The sequence below is a fragment of the Palaemon carinicauda genome, chromosome 37 (genome assembly GCF_036898095.1).
Source record: "Palaemon carinicauda isolate YSFRI2023 chromosome 37, ASM3689809v2, whole genome shotgun sequence".
NCBI lineage: Eukaryota > Metazoa > Arthropoda > Malacostraca > Decapoda > Palaemonidae > Palaemon > Palaemon carinicauda.
In genome coordinates, this window is record NC_090761.1 from 18011672 (window position 1) to 18034333 (window position 22662).

The window sequence follows — 22662 nt, forward strand, 5'->3', positions numbered from 1 at the left end:
CATCGGTGGAGGTACTACCCCAACTGGTAGACGCGAGAAAGCTACCTCAACGTCAACAGGACGCACAACAGACCGCTTGGATGGTTGTTGGACAGAAGGTTCAGCGGCAACCTTCTCCGCATTGAAGTCCTCCATCAGGGACGCAAGCTTGGACTGCATGTCTTGCAGTAACACCCATTTAGGGTCTACGGAAGCAGGTGCGGTAACAGACGGGGTGAGCGACTGAGACGGCACAACTTTGCCTCTCTTAGGCGGCGAGCAGTCATCCGATGACGGCAACGGGTCCGAACTGTCCCAGTGGCTACAACCGGGACGTTGGACTTGTCCTGAAGGGACCGACTTACGCTTCAAAGGTCTGGAGACCTTGGTCCAAGGTTTCTTACGAGAAACACCTTCGGACGACGAGGTAAAAATGGGCTCTCTCGTCTTACGTTGGTAGGGGCGATCTTGGAGAGATACGCCTGATACCATAGAGGGAACGTCTGTTCGCTGATCAAGGCCTCTCGAACCCATGAGTCGTACGACAGTGCTTCTCCCCTGGGCTTGGGAGCTTGCAAGAGGTCCCGGACTAGGAGGACGACAGGCACGAACAGACGAACCCTCAAGCGCAACACTGTTCACAACACTTTGAGAAACACTAGGCACTTTAACACTTTCCGCCGTGGCACTTTGGCACTTTAGTTCCTTTACGTCCGCCATGAGTTGATTTCGGTCACTTGCTAAGGCCTCAACTCTCTCCCCCAAGGCATGGATAGCACGCATCATGTCTTGCATCGACGGTTCCTGAGTGCTAGGAGGGGGGTTAGGAACAACCACTACAGGGGAAGGATTAGGTTCAGGGGCATGTGGAGAGGAAAAATCTACCGACCTAGAAGAACTTCTCCTTACCCTATCTCTCTCTAGTCTGCGTGTATATTTCTCAAATTCGATAAAATCAAATTCCGAAAGGCCCACGCATTCCTCACACCGATCTTCCAATTGACAGGTTTAACCCCAACAATTGGAACAAACAGTGTGAAGGTCGAGAGAAGCCTTTGGAAGACGCCTATGACAGTCCCTAGCATTACATTTTCTGAACTTGGGAACTTGTGAAAGGTCAGCCATTTTGAATTAGTCAAGGGAAAATTCCAAAAAACGATCTAAGTCATCAACAATTAATCCGATCCAAAAAAGAGTTCAAGGATTTATTTGAAGAAAAACACCTGTACTGCGAAAGCTCAAACCAAATTAAAGTACTTCACCAAATATGATGGAAAAAACTGCAGGTTCAACAGCGAGTAAAGTACGTCTTGTCGACACGTCGACAGAGAAGAAATTGAGTCTTTGTTTACATCGAGAGTGGTATCTGGCCGACAGTTGGCGCTGGTGGGCACACCCGCAACCTGTATAGCGATCGCTGGCGAGTTTTTACTGTATGTGTCTGTCGAGCAACAGAGTTGCAGCTATTATATATTCACCGGCTAAGTTAAATATTTAAAATATAAAAGTTGGGTAGCCAGGAGGGAATAAAACAAAAGAAATCTCTGAAAGATAAAAGCTGGAACACAATGCAGTTGGGCTGAAGGGAAACTACCAAGAAACTTGATTACTGACTAAATCATGCTGGCAAAACTACTCTGAGAAGATTAACTAATTAACCTATGAGGCAAGACATTGAAGCACACTACATGGTACTGTACATTGAATAAAATTTCTATATTCGGGTCTGACCGAAGAATGCAGTACAAAAGCCAATCACTATCCATTGCTTTCACATGATGAAACAAAACTCAAGTTACAAGACATGTCCTTTTAAAAAAAACAATCTAAAAATGTGATAAAACACAATACATTATGATAGAAAGTCACTGAAAGTCACAAAAAAATACTGCATTTACCTGGCTGAAGACTGTCCTTGATCCAATTGATAAGATTATATTTGGATAACAGCTGGCAGTAGTCCAAATCGGGAAATGAAAGATTACCAAGAACACCTACACACTCCAATACAAATTCGTCACTACTGCCAGAGCTAACTACCTCACAAAGATCGCCCACAAAATCCTGAAAATATATCAAATTTAATCAAGGGAAAATGGAAGAAACTCTAGTATAACTTTGACAGACGTAAAATTTTCAATTTAACAGAAACTCAACAATATAAATACCATATGAACTAATGTTCATGTCATACTATTATTAGTTATTTCAAATATCCTTTCATCACTGATGATTTTTTGTCATCATATGTTTCTCATTTCTCTAAATAAAAATGTATTTCATTCAATTCTTGCAAATGCCAGACTGATTTATTACAATGTAATTTAATCAGACCACCAAGCCATAATTCTCAGCTCTTAAAAGTACTAAGTTGAAGGAATATTCCTAATGAAAAGACTTTGAGTCTTATTCCTTAGATTACAGTTCCTTAAAAACTTGAATTGACATATTGAAGATTTTGACAATCACTAGAATAAGGCTTATCCATGACTCGTCATTAGTAAATGAAATTTTTAGTTACACAGTGTATATTACTGTTATTGTTTCCCTGCTTCTTTACCCAAAGGGACTTGATTAAACATAGTGTTCAGTTTCCAGGAGGTACGATGTTATTTTGTGTTTCTTCAGCTTTGTTACTATTACATCATAGAAAAGATTAACATTATCATTCAATCGTTCCAACATTTAATATTAAAACAAACACCTCAAGTTGTACTCCTTTCTTTCACTATTTAGAAAAATAACTACTCATGAAGTGATAAATCATGTTTAATTAAAAAATCAACTAAAATTGAACCCAAACTTTATGACGAAAAAAGGAATACCAAATGGGTAAATGGATAAATGGAAAGAGAAAGCTTTCCAACAACTATAAACTAATAAAAATACAGTAATTTGACTAACTGTGAAGAGAGCTCGGGTTGGACCTTCGTGTTGAGCTATATTTCGTATCATCTTGGTAAGAAGAGGATCTCTGTGTTTCAAGGCCCTTTTCATCAGGAGCTTCAAACCACTACCTTCACATATTAGTTGAGCATTGCGCTTGTTTGCTGCCAAGTTGACAGCCAAAGACATCAACTCCAAAGGAACTTGTGGCCCTGGAGAACTTAAAATCAATTTCATCACCTGCAAGTCAAGAATTGTGGAAATCATTTGTATTACAAAGTTTTACTATGCAGAATATATAACCATTTATAATTCACTAATCTTGAATAAAAAATTCAAACCAATGTTATTGTGGTACAGTATACAGTTTTTAATGGAAGAACAACAATTCTATAATTGGTCTTGATATGCCACAACACTTATGAAGGCTACCTCTAAATCAATCAACCTAATCTATGCATAATCAACTAAAGAAAACAGCACTTTTTATTTTATAGGCTCATGGGCTCTGTATACAGTCTTTAAATGGTCAGATAGAGTACTAAGTTCCATTCCTTGCATACAGTACTGCATGTCACATGAAAAAAGAAACCTTTCCTTGGTTCCAGGCACTGATTCTTTTAGAATTATCCAGTTGACTATTCATTTATCTGATTTCCTTACATCCACGACTTAAAATGTGGAAAAAATATATAGAGAAAAAGGGAAATTGAAGTAAAATCCCAATATAAGTACAGTAATGGGTTTTCCTAAGAAAATTTACTTTACTTTATCATCAGATTTTTTGGATCTTCCAAAGAAAAATACTGTAAGACTTTTCCATTCCTTATTAAGCCTGAACTGCATCTGACTGTTTTTACACCTCTCAGCATCCTTAACACATATGCACAGTACAAACATACTATAAAAAAAAAATCTTACGGTTGGGATGCAGTCTGTATATGTAAACATTGATTTGCACTTGTCATCAACACTCAGATGATACAAAACGGCCAGTACAGCCTGTTGGTGTCGCTCCTCAGCTGCAAAAACAATATAAAATTAGTTAGACAAAAATATTATAAAACTAAAATGTTAGTATTCACTGTAAATGAAGAAAAGTGTACACAACTTGTTCTATGTTAAACATAAGAAACCTTTGTTAATATATTGTATTTAATAACATTCTAATTTCTGTAGATTTTCTAGAGTATAGAATAAATAAAAATTTGTTTTGCCACAGAGCAATTACCTATATCAGCCAACATCCATGTCATTGAATGCCTTTGACAGTCGCCTCCTGATCTGAGGCATTCACCAAATTCATGTATCACAATTAAATTCTAATCGGAAAGTATGGGTTTTGCAGCAGTGAAAAAATTCAATAAAAACTTCAAGACTTTTTTAATATAATGTACTTACAGTAGTTCCCACCTTCCAGTCTCACCACTTTCTAGGATGTAACAATCAACACTACATGATAAGTGACCAAAATCAGGATCCCATAGCCACATGCTCAAAGCTATCACCACTTTTGCTTTGTCTGCTAAACTATACTGTACAGTAAATTTAAATGGTTGAGGCATTTGAAGACTACAAATATGTGCTCATTTAAGTGAAGGATTGATGTATAAAATTAATTTTACTTTTACTACTCTAATTACATTCTACTAATATGCAAAAGCTTTCAGCTTTAAATATTTGATTTTATTTTAGAAATCAATGCTCTGGAAAATTCGAGTTTCCCAATGTACACAATACTATTTCAAAACTAGTATATGTTAGTTTACGAAAAGGAAGCTAACCCTTATGCACCAAGGAAAAATTCTAAATCTCAACATCTCGCAACTTAAGTGCATTACTAATGGCAAGAAACTGCTCATCCTATCCATTATTATTATAATCATTTAGCCAGACCAGACCACTGTCATGATTCCCAACTATTATAAGGATCACCCAAAAAGGTTTCCTCTAACATCCAACTTAAAATGTCATGTAATAAGCTGAATTTTTTCCATTTGATAACAAGTAAAATCAGAATGTTGACCATTCTAATAAAAAATTCCTAATTTTATTTACAGTATTTAAATACCCAAGCTTGGCTTTTATTGCTGTTGATGTTTGGACATTCATATGAAATGTCAATTTTGATCAGTATTTTTGTTTACAGGGATTGGTTCTTGTTGGTCATGAGGTATTTTAGTGATGTTGCGCATTAAATGATTGGAATGGCTACCTTTGATATAAGTAAGGATTCCGACTGCTTTATCAACATCTTTTGACTGATATAGACTGCAATCCAAAAAATTTCAACAATTACATGAACTTCATACAATTGCTCTGCTCCCAAAGAAAAATTTGGAATATAACATTGGGGGATTTCAAAAGCACTGAAGACTATGAATTTCTGTCTTTTTTAATGATATTAACTGCTGAATGTACACAACTGTGCTCTGGAAACATTAGTATTGTTTGGTAGCGAGGATTAAATACATTACATCTGCTAAGAGATGTGAAAGAAAATCCTACACATTGCTAATTTGAAACAATCATTATACATGTTGTGTGTGGATCATTACATCTTGCATGTCCCAAAGTACTGCATGTTGTTTATGATACTCAAGGAGGGTAATACACCATAATTCCAAGATTAAACTTTGGTTGTTTATATCTACAGTAGTTAGCCATCCAACTTATACAGTGACATGGTAATCATTGTATAAAAATCTACAATGATGAAAATGAAAATAAAATACATATTTATCAGGTAAAGGTAAAAAAACACCTTAATTATCTCATCACAAAAGTAAATCAGAAGAATAAACTAAATCCCATAAAGAATGCCATTTACCACTCTATAAATAAAAATCACTAGCATCGTGTAAACTGTCTTGAAGCTCGGGCGATGCAATGCTTGTGAAAACCAAGAGGTGGGGGAGGGTGGCCAAACATAGGAACCACCTAAGCACCCGTCCCTTAGGTTGAGGGTCCTACACTGGCAATCGCCCAAGAAGAGTGTAGATATGTAGAGAATTTCTTTTAATTAAAGGTCAAAACTTTGCTCTTTGAAGATATAAGCAATGTGATCTGAAGTAAATGTTCAAGAGGAAAAATGTATGAATGAACTGCACAGGAAAGTAGATTGTGAACTTTACCTAGTTTTGACAGATTTTACATACAACCAATGAGGTAACTAATGACAGGTACTTTAAATCTGAAGATCCCTAATTTATCAGAAACCAGTAATCAGACATAAATAACTGCTACAGTGGACAAAATCAAATCAAATCCCTAGTATACCCAAGTAATACCATCTACAATAAATATGTTTGCCTGGAAGACAGTAATAAAACAAGTACTGTATCTTATCCTTCATTACTTTAGCATCATCCAAATATTAATACAAAGCGAAAAGGTAAGGCACTTCCTAAGATATATACAATATAAGACAATTAGAAACTTACCTATGATTGAAACTAATTTGGGTAGAAGACCAACTTTTATCATTTTTGCTCTCAACCCAACATCAAATGACAGATTGAGCAAAAGACGTACAGTAACATTAAGGAGGTCACTGTTTTCAGTATTTACCAACCTTGTCACTTTTTCAACTATGTTGAGATCAGCCTGAAAGAAAATAGAAAAATTAAAATAAGTATTTTTGAAATTGAGATTAATACATTAATACACTATTTTAATAAAATAATGAAAGGTAGCTGCATAATTGGGACACTTCTTGCACTAAATGTTATGGGCTTAGAGAGAGAGAGAGAGAGAGAGAGAGAGAGAGAGAGAGAGAGAGAGAGAGAGAGAGAGAGAGAGAGAGAGAGTTACAAGGATTTTATATGTCTCAAAAGACTTCTTAGTCCATCTGCGGAGACTCCATTTGCTCTTTGGTAGAGTCGTTTACTTTAAGCATTGAGAGAGAGAGAGAGAGAGAGAGAGAGAGAGAGAGAGAGAGAGAGAGAGAGAGAGAGAGAGAGAGAGAGAGAGAGAGAGAGAGAGAGAGAGTTACAAGGATTTTATATGTTTCAAAAGACTATTTAGTCGATCCGCAGAGACTCCATTTGCTCTTTGGTAGAGCGATTTACTTTAAGCATTTAAAGAGTTCTTATGATCTTGTCTAACTTATTCTTGAACTTGTTTACTATGTTACTGTTTACTACATCCGCTGGAAGTCTATTCCAAGTATTTTCTATTTTGTAAGTAAAGAAATTGCCACATTGAGTGGTATTGTATCTTTTCAATTCCAATTTGTATCTGTTACCTCTGGACTCATTTGTGCTAAGCATGAATAGCTGGTTATATTCTACATTTGTTATACCTTCAAGAATTTTGAATGCCTCTATGAGAGAGAGAGTGTCATTGCAAGATTAACAATCTTTGTTGTCACTGGTAAGCCTCATTCTGTAAATTATAAAGACCCTAAGTATGTGAATTTCTGTGCAATATAGATTTAATTGTATTGGCTACAGATGCTCCAAAAGCTTTATCAATGCTAAGAAAGCACATCCAAGTACAAATAGAGGTAAAAGGAAGTTTTAGTTATATATTTTTCCCTGGATGCTAAAACAAATAATAGATGTGATTATGTGAGACGTATATCTACCTGCCATATAGAGCAGGTAGCTATCTACTATCTTTGATGCTTTATAATTCTTAGCTGGTTACAGTGAAAATCCCCAAGTGACTTGGATGATCAGCCATCTTGGAATATAGTTTGCAACTGACAGTCAAAGGGGAGTTTGTGAATGATTATCATTAACACAGTAAGTAGACCTAAATACCTGCAGTTTCATTTCAACATCAAAATCAAAAATAAAATGCCAAAGACATCAAGCTTTTCTCAGTAATCAATACTTAGAAAAAAAGTTATATGAATTAACATAATGAAAACTTTGTTCCAAAGATACTAGACTCATTCATGTCAAAACATCTCTGCAAAAAAAGAATAAAAAATTTGAGTGGTCTATTTTCTACATGAAAAAATAAAAAGTATACAGTACATAAAATATATAGTTTGTATTTCTGACTGAACTCAATTTCATTGTCAGTAGGTATAAAAATGTTATTTTCATTAGTAAAATAAATTTTTGAATATACTTACCCGATAATCATGTAGCTGTCAACTCCGTTGCCCGACAGAAATCTACGGACGGGATACGCCAGCGATCGCTATACAAGAGGGGGGTGTACTCACCAGCGCCATCTGTGGTCAGGTACTGCAGTACTTCTTGTCAACACCACCTCAATTTTTCCTCGGTCCACTGGTTCTCTATGGGGAGGAAGGGTGGGTCAATTAAATCATGATTATCGGGTAAGTATATTCAAAAATTTATTTTACTAATGAAAATAACATTTTTCAATATTAATCTTACCCGATAATCATGTAGCTGATTCACACCCAGGGGGGTGGGTGAAAACCAGTGTACATGTTAATCAAGAAGCTAAGTATCCCGTATTTCATATTATCAGTTATTCAAAATAACAAATGAAATTATAAGTACCTGGTAAGGAAGTCGACTTGAACCATTACTCTGCCTTTAATAAGTACGTCTTCCTTACTGAGCGCAGCGGTCCTCTTAGGAGGCTGAACAACTCTAAGGTGCTGAAGTATAAAGGGCTGCAACCCATACTAAAGGACCTCAACACAACCTCTAACCTAGGCGCTTCTCAAGAAAGAATTGACCACCCGCCAAATCAACAAGGATGCGGAAGGCTTCTTAGCCCACCGTAACAACCCAAAACAACAATAAAAGCATTCAAGAGAAAGGTTAAAAAAGGTTATGGGATTAAGGGAATGTAGTGGTTGAGCCCTCACCTACTACTGCACTCGCTGCTACGAATGGTCCCAGGGTGTAGCAGTTCTCGTAAAGAGACTGGACATCTTTGAGATAGAATGATGCAAACACTGACTTGCTCCTCCAATAGGTTGCATCCATAATACTCTGCAGAGAACGGTTCTGTTTGAAGGCCACTGAAGTAGCCACAGCTCTCACTTCGTGTGTCCTTACCTTCAGCAAAGCAAGGTCTTCATCCTTCATGTGAGAATGAGCTTCTCTAATCAGAAGCCTTATGTAATAAGAAACTGCGTTCTTGGACATAGGCATCGAAGGTTTCTTAATGGCACACCATAAGGCCTCTGATTGCCCTCGTATAGGCTTAGACCTTTTAAGATAGTACTTTAGAGCTCTGACAGGGCAAAGAACTCTCTCTAGTTCGTTACCCACCATGTTGGAAAGGCTAGGAATTTCGAACGATCTAGGCCAAGGACGTGAAGGAAGTTCATTTTTTGCCAAAAAACAGAGCTGTAAGGAACATGTAGCTGTTTCAGATGTGAATCCTATGTTCCTGCTGAAGGCGTGAACCTCACTAACTCTTTTGGCTGTTGCAAGGCAGACGAGGAAAAGAGTTTTGAGAGTAAGGTCTTTGAAAGAGGCTGACTGGAGAGGTTCAAATCTAGGTGACATAAGGAACCTTAAGACTACGTCTAGATTCCAGCCTGGAGTGGACAAGCGACGTTCTTTAGAGGTCTCAAAAGACCTAAGGATGTCCTGTAGATCTTTGTTGGAGGAAAGATCCAAGCCTCTGTGGCGGAAAACTGCTGCCAACATACTTCTGTAACCCTTGATCGTAGGAGCCGAAAGAGATCTAACATTTCTAAGATGTAACAGGAAGTCAGCAACTTGGGTTACAGAGGTACTGGTAGAGGAAACTGCATTGGCTCTGCACCAGCTTCGGAAGACTTCCCACTTGGATTGATAGACTCTGCGAGTGGATAACCTCCTTGCTCTGGCAATCGCTCTGGCTGCCTCCTTCGAAAAGCCTCTAGCTCTAGAGAGTCTTTCGATAGTCTGAAGGCAGTCAGACGAAGAGCGTGGAGGCTTGGGTGTACCTTGTTTACGTGAGGTTGACGTAGAAGGTCCACTCTTAGAGGGAGAGTCCTGGGAACGTCGACCAGCCATTGCAGTACCTCTGTGAACCATTCTCTTGCAGGCCAAAGGGGAGCAACCAGCGTCAGCCGTGTCCCTTCGTGAGAGACGAACTTCTGAAGAACCCTGTTGATGATCTTGAACGGCGGGAATGCATACAGGTCGAGGTGGGACCAATCCAGCAGAAAAGCATCCACGTGAACTGCTGCCGGGTCTGGGATCGGGGAACAGTACAATGGGAGCCTCTTGGTCATCGAGGTAGCGAACAGATCTATCGTTGGCTGACCCCACAAGGCCCAAAGCCTGTTGCACACGTTCTTGTGAAGGGTCCATTCTGTGGGGATGACTTGACCCTTCCTGCTGAGGCGATCTGCCGAGACATTCATATTGCCCTGAATGAATCTCGTTACCAGCGTGAGCTTTCGACTTCTTGACCAAATGAGGAGGTCCCTTGCTATCTCGAACAGCTTCCTCGAATGAGTCCCTCCCTGCTTGGAGATGTACGCCAAGGCTGTGGTGTTGTCGGAGTTCACCTCCACCACCTTGTTTAGCAGGAGGGACTTGAAGTTCATTAAGGCCAGATGTACTGCCAACAACTCCTTGCAATTGATGTGAAGCGTTTCCTGTTCCCTGTTCCATGTCCCCGAGCATTCCTGTCCGTCCAAGGTCGCGCCCCAGCCCGAGTCTGATGCGTCCGAGTAGAGATGAAGATCGGGGGTCTGAACAGCTAAAGAGAGACCCTCCTTGAGAAGGATGTTGCTCTTCCACCACATTAGAGTAGTCCTCATCTCTTTGGTAACAGGAATAGAGACCGCCTCGAGCGTCATATCCTTGTCCCAGTGAGCTGCTAGATGGTACTGAAGGGGGCGGAGGTGGAGTCTCCCTAACTCGGTGAACAGGGCTAACGATGACAGAGTCCCTGTTAGACTCATCCACTGTCTCACCGAGCATCTGTTCTTCTTCAGCATGCTCAGGATGCACTCTAGGGCTTGGTTGATTCTTGGGGCCGACGGAAAAGCCTGAAAAGCCTGACTCTGAATCTCCATTCCCAGGTAAACGATGGTTTGGGAAGGAACAAGCTGGGACTTCTCTAAATTGACCAATAGACCCAGTTCCTTGGTCAAATCCAAAGTCCATCTGAGACTCTCCAGACAGCGACGACTTGTGGGGGCTCTTAAAAGCCAGTCGTCTAAATAAAGGGAGGCTCTGATGTCCGCCAAGTGGAGGAATTTCGCAATATTCCTCATCAGTCGCGTAAACACCAGAGGTGCCGTGCTTAGGCCAAAACACAGGGCTTGGAATTGGTACACAACCTCTCCAAAGACGAATCTTAGAAAAGGTTGGGAGTCTGGATGGATGGGAACGTGAAAGTAGGCGTCTTTCAGATCCAACGAGACCATCCAGTCCTCCTGCCTGACCGCTGCTAGGACCGACTTCGTTGTCTCCATAGTGAACGTCTGCTTGGTGACATAAGCATTGAGCGCACTGACGTCCAGCACCGGTCTCCAACCTCCTGTCTTCTTGGCCACCAGGAAGAGACGGTTGTAAAAGCCCGGGGATTGATGATCCCGGACTATCACCACTGCCTCCTTCTGTAACAGGAGCGACACCTCTTGATGTAACGCTAGCCTCTTGTCCTTTTCCTTGTAGTTGGGAGAGAGGTTGATGGGAGAAGTGGTCAGAGGGGGATTGCGGCAGAACGGAATTCTGTAACCCTCCCTTAGCCACTTGACAGACTGAGCGTCTGCACCTCTTCTTTCCCAGGCTTGCCAGAAGGTCTTGAGTCTGGCTCCTACAGCTGTCTGGAGAGGAGGAGAGTCAATGCTTGCTTTTCGTGGACTTGGCACCTTTCTTGGACCAGCCCCTGTGACCGTCTGGGCGGGTACTTCCTCGGCTGGGGGCTCTGCCACGAAAGGGCGGAATAAATCTGGTAGCAGGTGTATCAGCCACTGGGGTGCGGTAAGTTCTCGGTACTGAAGGTACAACCTTAGCCTTGCGTGCTGAAGAGGCCACGAGGTCATGCGTATCCTTCTGTATAAGAGCCGCAGCCATCTCTTTGATTAGATCCTCAGGAAACAGGAACTTGGAGAGAGGAGCAAATAGTAACTGTGACCTCTGGCAAGAGGTGATACCAGTAGAAAGGAAGGAGCAAAGTTGTTCCCTTTTCTTGAGGACTCCCGAGACAAAAATAGAAGCAAGTTCGCCAGAACCATCGCGAATTGCTTTGTCCATACAGGACATGATCAGCATGGCCGAGTCTTTGTCAGAAGGGGCAGTCTTCTTGCTCAAGGCCCCCAGGCACCAGTCGAGGAAATTAAAAATTTCAAAGGCGCGAAAGACTCCCTTCAAGAAGTGGTCCAGATCAGAAAAGGTCCAGCAGACCTTAGAGCGTCTCATAGCCGACCTACGGGGAGAGTCAACCAAACTTGAGAAGTCAGCCTGGGCAGAGGCAGGGATCGCCAAGCCTGGTTCCTCTCCCGTGGCATACCAGACGCCCGACTTAGAAGTCAGCTTAGGAGGAGGAAACATAAAAGACGTCCTTCCCAGTTGCTGCTTGGACTGCAACCAATCCCCTAAAATTCTCAAAGCTCTCTTTGATGATCTAGCGAAGACAAGCTTAGTGTAGGCAGACTTAATAGGCTGCATGCCTAGAGAAAACTCGGATGGAGGAGAACGAGGGGTAGCAGAAACAAAGTGTTCAGGGTATAACTCTCTGAACAGCGTCAGGACCTTACGAAAGTCAATGGAGGGTGGCAACGACTTGGGTTCCTCCACATCAGAAGAAGGATCATCCAGGTGAGCAGCTTCATCCTCAGAAACCTCATCACCTGAGGGTTGAGAAGCGAGAGGTAACGATAAAGCGGTATGCTGAATGGTTGAATCCTGAAGAACGGGTGCATGCGCACTTGCGGATTCATCCTCAAGTCTCTGCTGAAGAGGATGAGGGCTGGTAATGACAAAGTCATGAGGCTGGGATGAAGGAGGTTCTGCGGGGGTCTGAGGAGCAAGTGAGGTGAGAAGCGAATGCTGTAAGGCATGAGGCTCATGCTGCATAGACTGCGGATCATGTTGAATGGGAAGAGGCTCATGCTGCGAAGAATGCGGTTGCTGCATGCGTTGAGGTGGCTGCCTCATAGCATGAGGCTCCTGCCTCAAGAGTTGCGCCTGCCTCAAGGGTTGAGGAGGTGGCTGCGCAGAGAGAGGCTCTTGCCTCAAGAGTTGAGGTTCTTGCCTCAAGAGTTGAGGTTCTTGCCTCAAGAGTTGAGGTGCTTGCCTCGAGAGTTGAGGTTCTCGCCTCAAGAGTTGAGGTTCTTGCCTCAAGAGTTGAGGTGGCTGCCGCAAGAGTTGAGGTTGCTGCCTCAAGGATGGTGGAGGTTGCCGCAACACAAGAGGTTGCTGCCTCGAGAATGGAGGAGGTTGTCGCAACGCATGAGGCTCCTGCCTCAAGGGTAGAGGAGGTTGCTGCAAAGCATAAGGCTCCTGCCTCAAGTGTTGAGGAGGTTGCCGCATAGCAAGAGGCTCCTGCCTCAAGGAAAGTGGAGGTTGCTGCACAGCGCTGGTATCTGGCAACTCCCAATGCGGCAGCTCACGCATGGAGGCAGGTTGAGGAACCTCAACATCATACGTCTGGCAGGGTGGACTGCGCAGAGGTGGAGGAGCGCTCGCAGGAGGAGGTGTGCTAACCTTCTCTGCCTGAAACTCCTGCATCAACACCGCAAGCTGCGACTGCATAGTCTGCAGCATAGCCAACTTGGGATCAACAGAAGTTGGGGCAGAGGCCTGTTGAGGCATCGCTTTACCTCTCTTAGGAGGCGTGCAGCCATCAGATGACTGCGGCGAGTCCGAACTAGCCCAGTGGCTACATCTGGGCTGTTGGACTCGCTCGGTCTGGACCTTACGCTTAAGAGGCCTTGAGACCTGGGTCCAGCGTTTCCTCCCGGAAACTTCTTCCGCAGACGAGGAAATTAAGGGCTCAATCGTCTGAGAGTGGAAGTGACGATCTCTATAAGATACGCCCGCAACCACTGAGGATACTACTGTGCGCCGATCAAGGCCTGCCGAACCCTTTTGCCCATCGACATTGCTTCTCCCCTGGGCTTGGGAGCTTGCAAGAGGTCCCGGACTGGGAGGACGACTGGCACGCACAGAAGTATCCTCATGCGCAACACTGACACTGACACTAGGCACAGCACTGGCACTACCACTTCCCACTGCACTTTTCACTTTAAGTTCCTTGACATCTGCCAAGAGAAACTTGTGGTCACTCACTACAGACTCCACCTTATCACCTAAAGCCTGAATGGCACGTAACACATCCGACATATCAGGCTGAGCACTAGTAATAGGTTCGGGGGTCACCACCACAGGGGAAGGAAAAGGTTGAGGATCATGGGGGGAGGAATAAACCAAAGAGCGAGAAGAACTCCTCCTAACTCTCTCCCTCTCTAACTTAGCCGTATACTTGAGGAATTCATTAAAATCGAATTCCGAAAGCCCGGCACATTCCTCACATCGATCTTCCAACTGACAGGATTTTCCCCTACAGTCGGAACAAACGGTGTGAGGATCAACCGAGGCCTTCGGAAGACGCCTATTACAAGTCCTAACACTACATCGTCTTTGTCTAGGAGCTTGAGAATGGTCGGACATCTTGAATTAGAGAACAGTCAAGGGGGGTTTCCAAATTAAAGCAAAGATCGTTATACCATTAATCAAAATCAATCCAAAAGCTATCTAAGCTAAGGGAAAATCTTCCTGTATAGCGAAAGCTAAATTTCAGAGCAATACTTCACCAAAACCGTGAACAAAGACTCCAAAATCAAGAGCGTATCCATGTAGGTCTTGCCGGCGGCACGACAGAGGAAAAATTGAGGTGGTGTTGACAAGAAGTACTGCAGTACCTGACCACAGATGGCGCTGGTGAGTACACCCCCCTCTTGTATAGCGATCGCTGGCGTATCCCGTCCGTAGATTTCTGTCGGGCAACGGAGTTGACAGCTACATGATTATCGGGTAAGATTAATATTGAAAAATATAGAATACAATACTGTACCATGTCATCTTTGTTTTCCATATAAACAGATAATTTCTTGAGGAACGACACAACGAGCAATAGTAAATCTGGGGACTCTCTTTCAAGCATCCGAATCAGAAGACCAACAATGTTCTTCCTTCGCATCTTCTCTTCAACTCTTGCATCTTCGGCTATATTTAATAACAAGTATGTACACACACGAAGAACCTGAAAAATTAGAGAATGACAACATATTCTAATCTATCTACCTGCAAACTGTAAACCTCCACAATATAATTACAGCAGTATAACTTTCAAAATACTGTTATTTACCATTATTTCTGATCACATAGGCAAGAGTGTTAACTTAGTTAAAAGCAGAGCAATTCATTTTACTAGACTCAGATTGATGTCAAAATTCATTCAATTGTTCTGGAACTAAAAAGATTCATTAACAAAAATTTACAAAATTCTTCATTAGTTTTCATGCAACCCATTTTACCAAGCAGACATAGATAAACCAAATAGAAAATGCAATATTCATGGTTTTAAAGCTTAAAGGCTCCTCATGAATAGCAGAGGCAAGGGACAGAGACATTGCCCTATCAAGCAGGAAAATGCCCTAGAGACTGACCCTATATACATATGATTAGTGCCCAAGCTCTCTCTCCACCCAAGCTAGGACCAGGGAGGGCCATGCAATGCCTGCTGATGACTCAGCAGATAGACCTATAGGCTTCCTCAAACACCCCATCCTTAGCTCACTATGATGGTGAGGTTAAAGTGACCTGGGACATTACCATATGATATCTAACAAAACTTGCACATGAGTCACTGATCCCTTTGTGCAGTTACACCATGCTGACCTTGGAAATATTGGATTTTTTTCTTTATCTAATAAACACCTGTATGCATAAACCTCAGCACAATACCTTTAAGAGGTTTTCTATTATTATGAGCAAGTGAAGTTAACATGTACTCTACTTACTAGTCTCAACTTTTATTTTTCAATTCATCAAAGTAGTGTTGCATTTACGAAAGATTCATTTTGGCAAGGTTAGGAGGTGAGAATATAATTCTAATGAAGGAATACATTCATACATAACAATAAATATAAGGAAACTAGATCAAATTAAAGAAAATATTTGAAAATTATTCTCTGACTTTAAATTGCAACTAGCCATGCAAGAAGATCGGTCGAGGAGTAGAGCTTAAAACAAAAAACTTGTACAATTCATCTGAAGACTTATGAAGCCAGAACCTATACTCATGGCAGGTCAAATATCTAAATGGCACTGCATTCTTAGCTACTGTGCTAAAGCATGACATTAACAATGTTTAGCATGATAGACAAAATGTATCTTTTTAAACAGTCCTAGGCTATCCTTATTTTCAGCCCTACAACTTTTTTCTAAGGCTAGCAGCTTGGTCTTTACAACCAAATCATGTGTTTAGACAATAAATATATACGGTACATTTCTTAATGTACAACTGCAAAGTAGCCGAGGTATGGTGTGCTTAAGACATTAAGGAGAGAGAGAGAGAGAAAAAAGTATACTATATAACTCAGAAGTGATATCAAGGACTAAGAGAGAAGATCCTAGAAATAGTTGGATAGATGTGAAAAAGGTAATGGGAATTAATGAACTTTATATCCAGGAAGGACTAGTGTGTATGAAAGGGAGAGATGATTAGTACAGTGTGTATAAATAGGTTTAAGTGCAGCTGACAAGCCATCTTAATAAAGTACATGACATGGCAAATATTGTAAAATTTTCTACAAAAAATGTTGATCCAAAAATAAGCAATTGCAGGAAAAATGTACAGAGATTCATGCTATTGTTTTTTTTATAGCACCATATCATGTTTGGATAAATAGCAAGAAAAACCCGTCTCCAGTTGTCTCTATAATATGAATATGATACAATATATCGCTTTCACAAAACCAAATTCTACCACACCTGATTATACAGACAATAAATGATAATAGGATGACGCTATATTCCACAGGACTTATTATTCATATCTTGTAAAAGAAGAAAAGCAATTACAATTACAGTAAAAAAAGGTGCGATACAAAGAGTATCAATATAATAGGTGTATGTTTAAATAAAAATATTCACCCAAATGCACCTACATTTAAATACACAGAATGGACTTTACCTGATCTTGTTTTGCTACAACAGCTTGGTATTTTTTCAGGTTTCGTTCATAATCTTGCTGCAGCTTACTAGGGTCACTACTGCTATCCCCCTTTTTACGTTTAGTCAGCTGCTCTCGATACTGATCAGTACGTTGTAGCTCGCCATCAATAATATCCATACATAAAGAACCGATCTGAGAATTTAAAAAGATGAATTCTAATTATTGACATAAATACCAACCTCAGCAAAAATTAAAGACAAATGATTCTTTAAAAAATAAATAAAAACTTATCTCAAGACAATTCAAAACAAATATTAACATAAACAGCCCAAAACTAGATCAAGCTTGCAAAGAGGTTTACAGGCAAATCTAAAGCATGAAACTTTTTTTTTTTTAAATATTGATAAGTATTGTACTTGTAAAATCATGGGGTTTTTCATAAATAAAACAATATCCTTCATTTAAGTACTTCAAATAAAAATACTGATGCTTCACTTAAAATTTGAAAAGCTTAAATCTTTTTTATTTGTATCATTAACTCATTTCCATAGAAATCCTGAGGTAAAGTTCTTGGAAAACAAGACTACTTGAAGCTTCTCATGAGCTTAAAGAACTCCAATAAAGAAGAAAAATCGAAGCCCCTCAATCTGAAGATCTAGCTCAAAGCTAATCGATAGCCTTTTACCACTGAAACTGAGGGAGCTTTTCCTGGTAGAGGTAGAAAAGATAATCTATTAGTACCCCTTCTACGACACTACTCGCAGAAAATGGCTCAATTTATCACGTAAACATCGGCAGAGGATCTACTCAGATATTCAAACATCTCCTAGCAGTGCATCGCAAAAAACCTTTCGCTTGAAGGAGATCCTGAATAGTCTCCCTTTGCAGCTGGGGTTGGCACAGTAAGTTGGGATACCATGGTAGTTATCTCAATGTAAAATATTGATAGGAGGTGTGTGGCTAGGAAAACACAAATTACTTTTAAAAATATTGGATTTTTAAGTTAATTTTATTCTTTGTAATGACTGAAAATTGTTTCACTCATCAGTAAGTTAATTGTCTCATATTTTGTTTCAGATTTGGGCAATGCCCTACACCCAATACGGTTTTAATGACCTGGTGTGATAATGTAAATCAGGAGCTGATGTGCTAGCACCAAAATGGTAAAAAACTCTAACCCGAATACTGCTCTCTAGCATGGCTCAAGTAACTATACCGTGGATTGTATCTGAGTATGCACGCAATTCACTGAAATGCCACCTGATTAGTGTAATGATATCAGGAAGAACATTATGTGGTTTGCGTGTTTGAGGAAAAGTTGTGGTCCAGTCTGTAATACCTTATTGGAAAACAAAGATGAGCCCTGCTTTCCCATTCGTCAGATTTATAGACAAACCTATCGTCATATAAGAAGTAAATGCAGCATATCATTTTTTGCATAATGTGACAACCTGTGCTTGGGGTTTGCTTTAAATCTTCTATCTCCAAAACTTACAAAGTGGTACAATTTATTGGACTGTCCTGAACTTGATTGAGTGGTACATACTACACAGACTGGGGATATTCTAATTTTAGGTTCTCTTTTTGCAAAAGTATTTATGATTTATAGAGTGTCTTACTATACTGCATAACAAATTTGGTCTTCACCAGCATTTAAGGGTACAGTATACTATTTTTTTTTTTCACAAAATATATACATCTGAAACTGCAAGGAGATCAAGACCTACACTCAGCACAAGGGATAATTGTGAACAATCTCTAGCATGATGCACAGAGAAAGTGTGGATCTATAGCCAGTTTAACAAAAACCAGATGTGAAGTCCATCCTTCCACATATAAGTGTCTTACTTCAAATCATAACAATTAACAGCCAGCATTCACTTCCTGAATGAAAAAGAATATGAAAAGTTTGATTAAGAGTGCATCAGTACGTCTGTATTCGATGCAGCCAAAAACATTAGTGAAGACATTTTGACAAGTAAGGGGTCGAGGATCCTTGCCCTCGCTCCCACCTGTCACTTAACTGCTCATTAAAACAATTCAATGGGCGTCCAGCTCATGCTGAAAACATATTCCCTACCTAGAGGATGATGATTTGTATTTTGCATAAGAACAATTATGAAGTCAGGTGTATAAATCTGATAGATCTCTTTCTAGATAAATGTATGAGTATCTACATACCTGCTCCCTAAGACTAATTGAAAAACAATGCCAATGTAGTTTTAGATGCTAAGAGTCCCATATATAAATACAAAAAAATACTATATACTTACACCAAAGCTCACCTTGAAATGAGAAATAACTGTATGAAAATTTGAAAACACAGAGAAGCAGAAGAAAGTGTATACTATATTGTAACTCAAGTCGAGGCTTTTCTTCCAATCCTCACGTAAAACTCTTGCCAAAGCTCCCAAAACTGTCTCTGGTGAATAGAAAAAACATTTAAAATAAATTTCTCTCATACCCTTATGTGCAATATATTAACCATCAAAAAGAAATCTTAACAATATACAAAAAATCTTGAATTTTTAAATGTGGACGTTTCTTTTTCTTTCCAACCCTCCCCTAGGCTCTACAAGCAGAGGTGTCAAATTCTGAGAGGTTAAAGACAACAACGCTCACGAGAGGAGAAACCACAGGAGTTACTCAAACGGGCACCACACACTGGGGAACTCTGTTTTGGGGAAAGGGTAGGCATACTTACAGGGGAGAAGCCCTGGACCACCAGGCACAAGGATTAGGTGAAGGGTCCCTTCAATCATTTTTAGGCAAAAAATCAAAGTTTTTTTTAAAATAATAATTAAACATACTGAAAAATTCCCCTACGATTCAGTAACATTCTCCCAAAAATCAAAGCCAAAATCGACCACTAAGTATTTTATTTTGATTATTTTACTATACTAATAATGTGACTGCAGTAAGCACGTGGCACCGAGTCATAGTAAACAATGCATGACATCTGTCAAAACTGTTTTGTTTGGTTTTGATTGTTTATTGCTCAAATATTTTGTTTGTTTGTAAATTAAAACACAGGAAACCTTTTCATCTAAGCCAGACTGAGTGAGGCTCGTGTAGGTCTTCGGTGAAGAGAGAATAGAGATTATAATCAATGACTTTGGTTGAGAGTGTAAGTGCGTTGCCCTTTTCTCGGACTGTTTACTTGATTTTGTCATTTTTATACCTTTTTCGTTGATTTTAGGCAGCTTGAAACATGCCTAAATGCAAGAGGACTGTAATTAGTAGGCAAGAACTTGGTAAAGCCTTGAGGGCGAAGAAAATTGATTTAGCAGAGAACAAAACACATGGTTGTAACTTAAAGTCTACCTTCTACTTTGAAAACACATGTGTTCACAAGTGCTATGAAGAGAAGGATTGGTAGCTAGCGGAAGGAAGACAAGGGAAGAAAGCCTGATCCAAAATCTATTCTAAATAAAAATTTGGTTTCTAGTTTAGAACCTAAAATGGGACCTGCAGTACGCTGCTGGCGCATTCTAAAGTTTAAAAACCCATATCTAAAAAATAAGTTTTCACAATTCAATCTGTCACTAGTTTTTTTTATTTTTATAGAAACTTATATGCATTTTTTTCCATGGAATCTTGAATGATTGAATTTTAAAGTTACCAAAACAATTTTTCCATATTTAATGTTTTGAGTTTTTTTTCCTGTAAAATATAAAAAAATATGGTTTTGCAAAGAAGCGTAGTTTTAAATTTTTTTTTTACATCAATTTTTTTTCTCTAGAATTCTCTTCTGATATGATCATAGATTAAGTTACTCTACACAGAACTTTAAGAAAGTGCAATTTGAATAAAATGTTGATGTTTATATAATATGAAAAACGGTAAAAATTTAGCATAATTTCACTTATTTTTTTTCACCCATTTCTTTTTCATGAATCTTCAAATTTTCTACACACGTGAGTAGGCATACTTTTGATTAGTCAATAAATTTTCATATTGATATCTCTACTAGTTTAATTTTCCATGAAAATATGATAAAGGGTTCATTAAAAGCACAGGGGAAGGGAGGCAACGAGGTCAGGGAAGATGCACAGGTAACAACTCGGCACCAGGGCAACACATCCTTTTGGACCCGGGGCCTCCCTACACCCAGGGAGGAGAAACTACTGCACATAACACGGGAGTAACCAACACTGACCATGTCATTCACCACTGGAGTCACCAAGGGAGACACTGGCACTGGGGAACCTACCTGAAAGACTTAAGGAGGCTCAAACCTTGCTTGAGTCACACTTATCATCAATAATATTCACACATGGAAAGGAACCTACAATCTCCAATGGAGTGTGGCGAATACATGGGGAACCCTACACGCCACCAGAAACTGAAAAACCTGCCAATGTGACTCTGATGGCTCCTTGCTCCTGACACATATTGTATTTCCCAGGAACCGAGCCACGGGCATAGGAGTTGTGGTAGCAGATACACTCATTCAACAGTCACCCAGATCATGCTGAAAATGTACTCCCTCTACTTAAAGAACAATTTGTATTTCATGTAGGGACAAATTATAAGTGTTGTTACATGAAAGGATGAGAAAATATGTCTAAATTAATCATTGACTTTGACATTATGTTAACCCTTTTACCCCCAATGCTATGTGGAACTTTCCAACCCTTAACCCCCAAGCATTTTTTTTTCAAGCAGATTTTGCAATATAATTTTTTTAAATTGCTCTAACAGTCTTAATTTTCATCATAGAGAGGTCAGGTTGGTCTCATTATTTTGGAAAATGCCTGAAGTTTCTCATAAAGTTATCAAAAATATGCAAAATAATGTAAAAAAACAGTTTTTTTTTGCAAGGACGTACCGGTACGTCCATGGGGTAAAGGGACGAGTTTTGTGACTACCAGTACGTCCATTGGGGTGAAAGGAATATGGTAAAATAGAGGATTCTTTAAAATGAGGAAATTTCAGGAAAAGATTAATTTTAACAGGAAGAGGCTATGTATTTACCAAATGTTTGTGAATCTTGAAAAGTCATTTTAAAAACTGTTGAGGTTGAGACAAATAATCAAATAGCCATAACAAAGGCAAGGGATACCAGAAAGACATTAAAATAGTATTGTTACATTATAGTTTACAGTAACATATGACCTAGAGTGAAGACAAAGGCTGTTGTGTCAGAATAATCATGATCATCTCCTACACCTATTGACTTTAAGTCTAATTCAATAGGCTTCAGTTAGATTTCACCAGATGTCTCTATTTTGAGCTTTTAAATCAATACTACTCCATTCATCTCCTTCATGCTTCATAGTCCTCAGCCATATAGGCCTGGGCTTTCCAACTCTTCTAGTGCATTATGGAACCCAGTTGAAAGTTTGGTGAACTAATCTCTCTTGGCAAGTGCAAAGAACATGCCCAAACCATCTCCATCTACCTCTTACCATGATCTCATCCACATATGGTACTTGAGTAATCTCTCTTATAGTTTCATTTCAAATCCCGTCCTGCCATACAACTCCCAATATTCTTCCAAGAGCTTTATTCTCAAATCTTCAAAATCTGTAGGATATTGTTTCATTGCTTCATTTTTTTTTTTGTCAGAATAGTTTGAGATAAATTTAGTGCCAATCAAGGATCAACATCAAGTCTCTGCTCTTCATCATGGTAATGGATGAAACTACAAAGCAGGCAGGAAAGGCAGGTACTGGGAGCTACTTTACAAAGTTGACCTAATTTTAACAGCACAATCTGAGAGAG

At 39.9% G+C, this 22662-nt stretch overlaps 1 protein-coding gene across 6 annotated transcripts in view; it reads right to left on the reverse strand.

The window, feature by feature from the left end:
* The window catches only part of Kap3 (kinesin associated protein 3), a 146583-nt gene that overhangs the window by 111885 nt on the left and 12036 nt on the right, over nucleotides 1-22662 (reverse strand). For 4 of the 6 annotated variants that reach the window (XR_011041518.1, XM_068360793.1, XM_068360792.1 and 1 more), the window contains exons 5-11: nucleotides 19209-19357; nucleotides 16954-17127; nucleotides 14830-15018; nucleotides 6309-6471; nucleotides 3787-3887; nucleotides 2884-3105; nucleotides 1878-2043 (exon numbers count right to left, since the gene is read on the reverse strand). Coding sequence is in view for 5 of the 6 variants with exons in the window: in XM_068360793.1 (XP_068216894.1) it covers nucleotides 1878-2043; nucleotides 2884-3105; nucleotides 3787-3887; nucleotides 6309-6471; nucleotides 14830-15018; nucleotides 16954-17127; nucleotides 19209-19357 (1164 nt within the window). In the remaining variant the exon portion in view is untranslated. The remainder of the gene's footprint in view (nucleotides 1-1877; nucleotides 2044-2883; nucleotides 3106-3786; nucleotides 3888-6308; nucleotides 6472-14829; nucleotides 15019-16953; nucleotides 17128-19208; nucleotides 19358-22662) is intronic. The other 2 variants (XM_068360791.1, XM_068360794.1) reach the window with 1 other exon arrangement.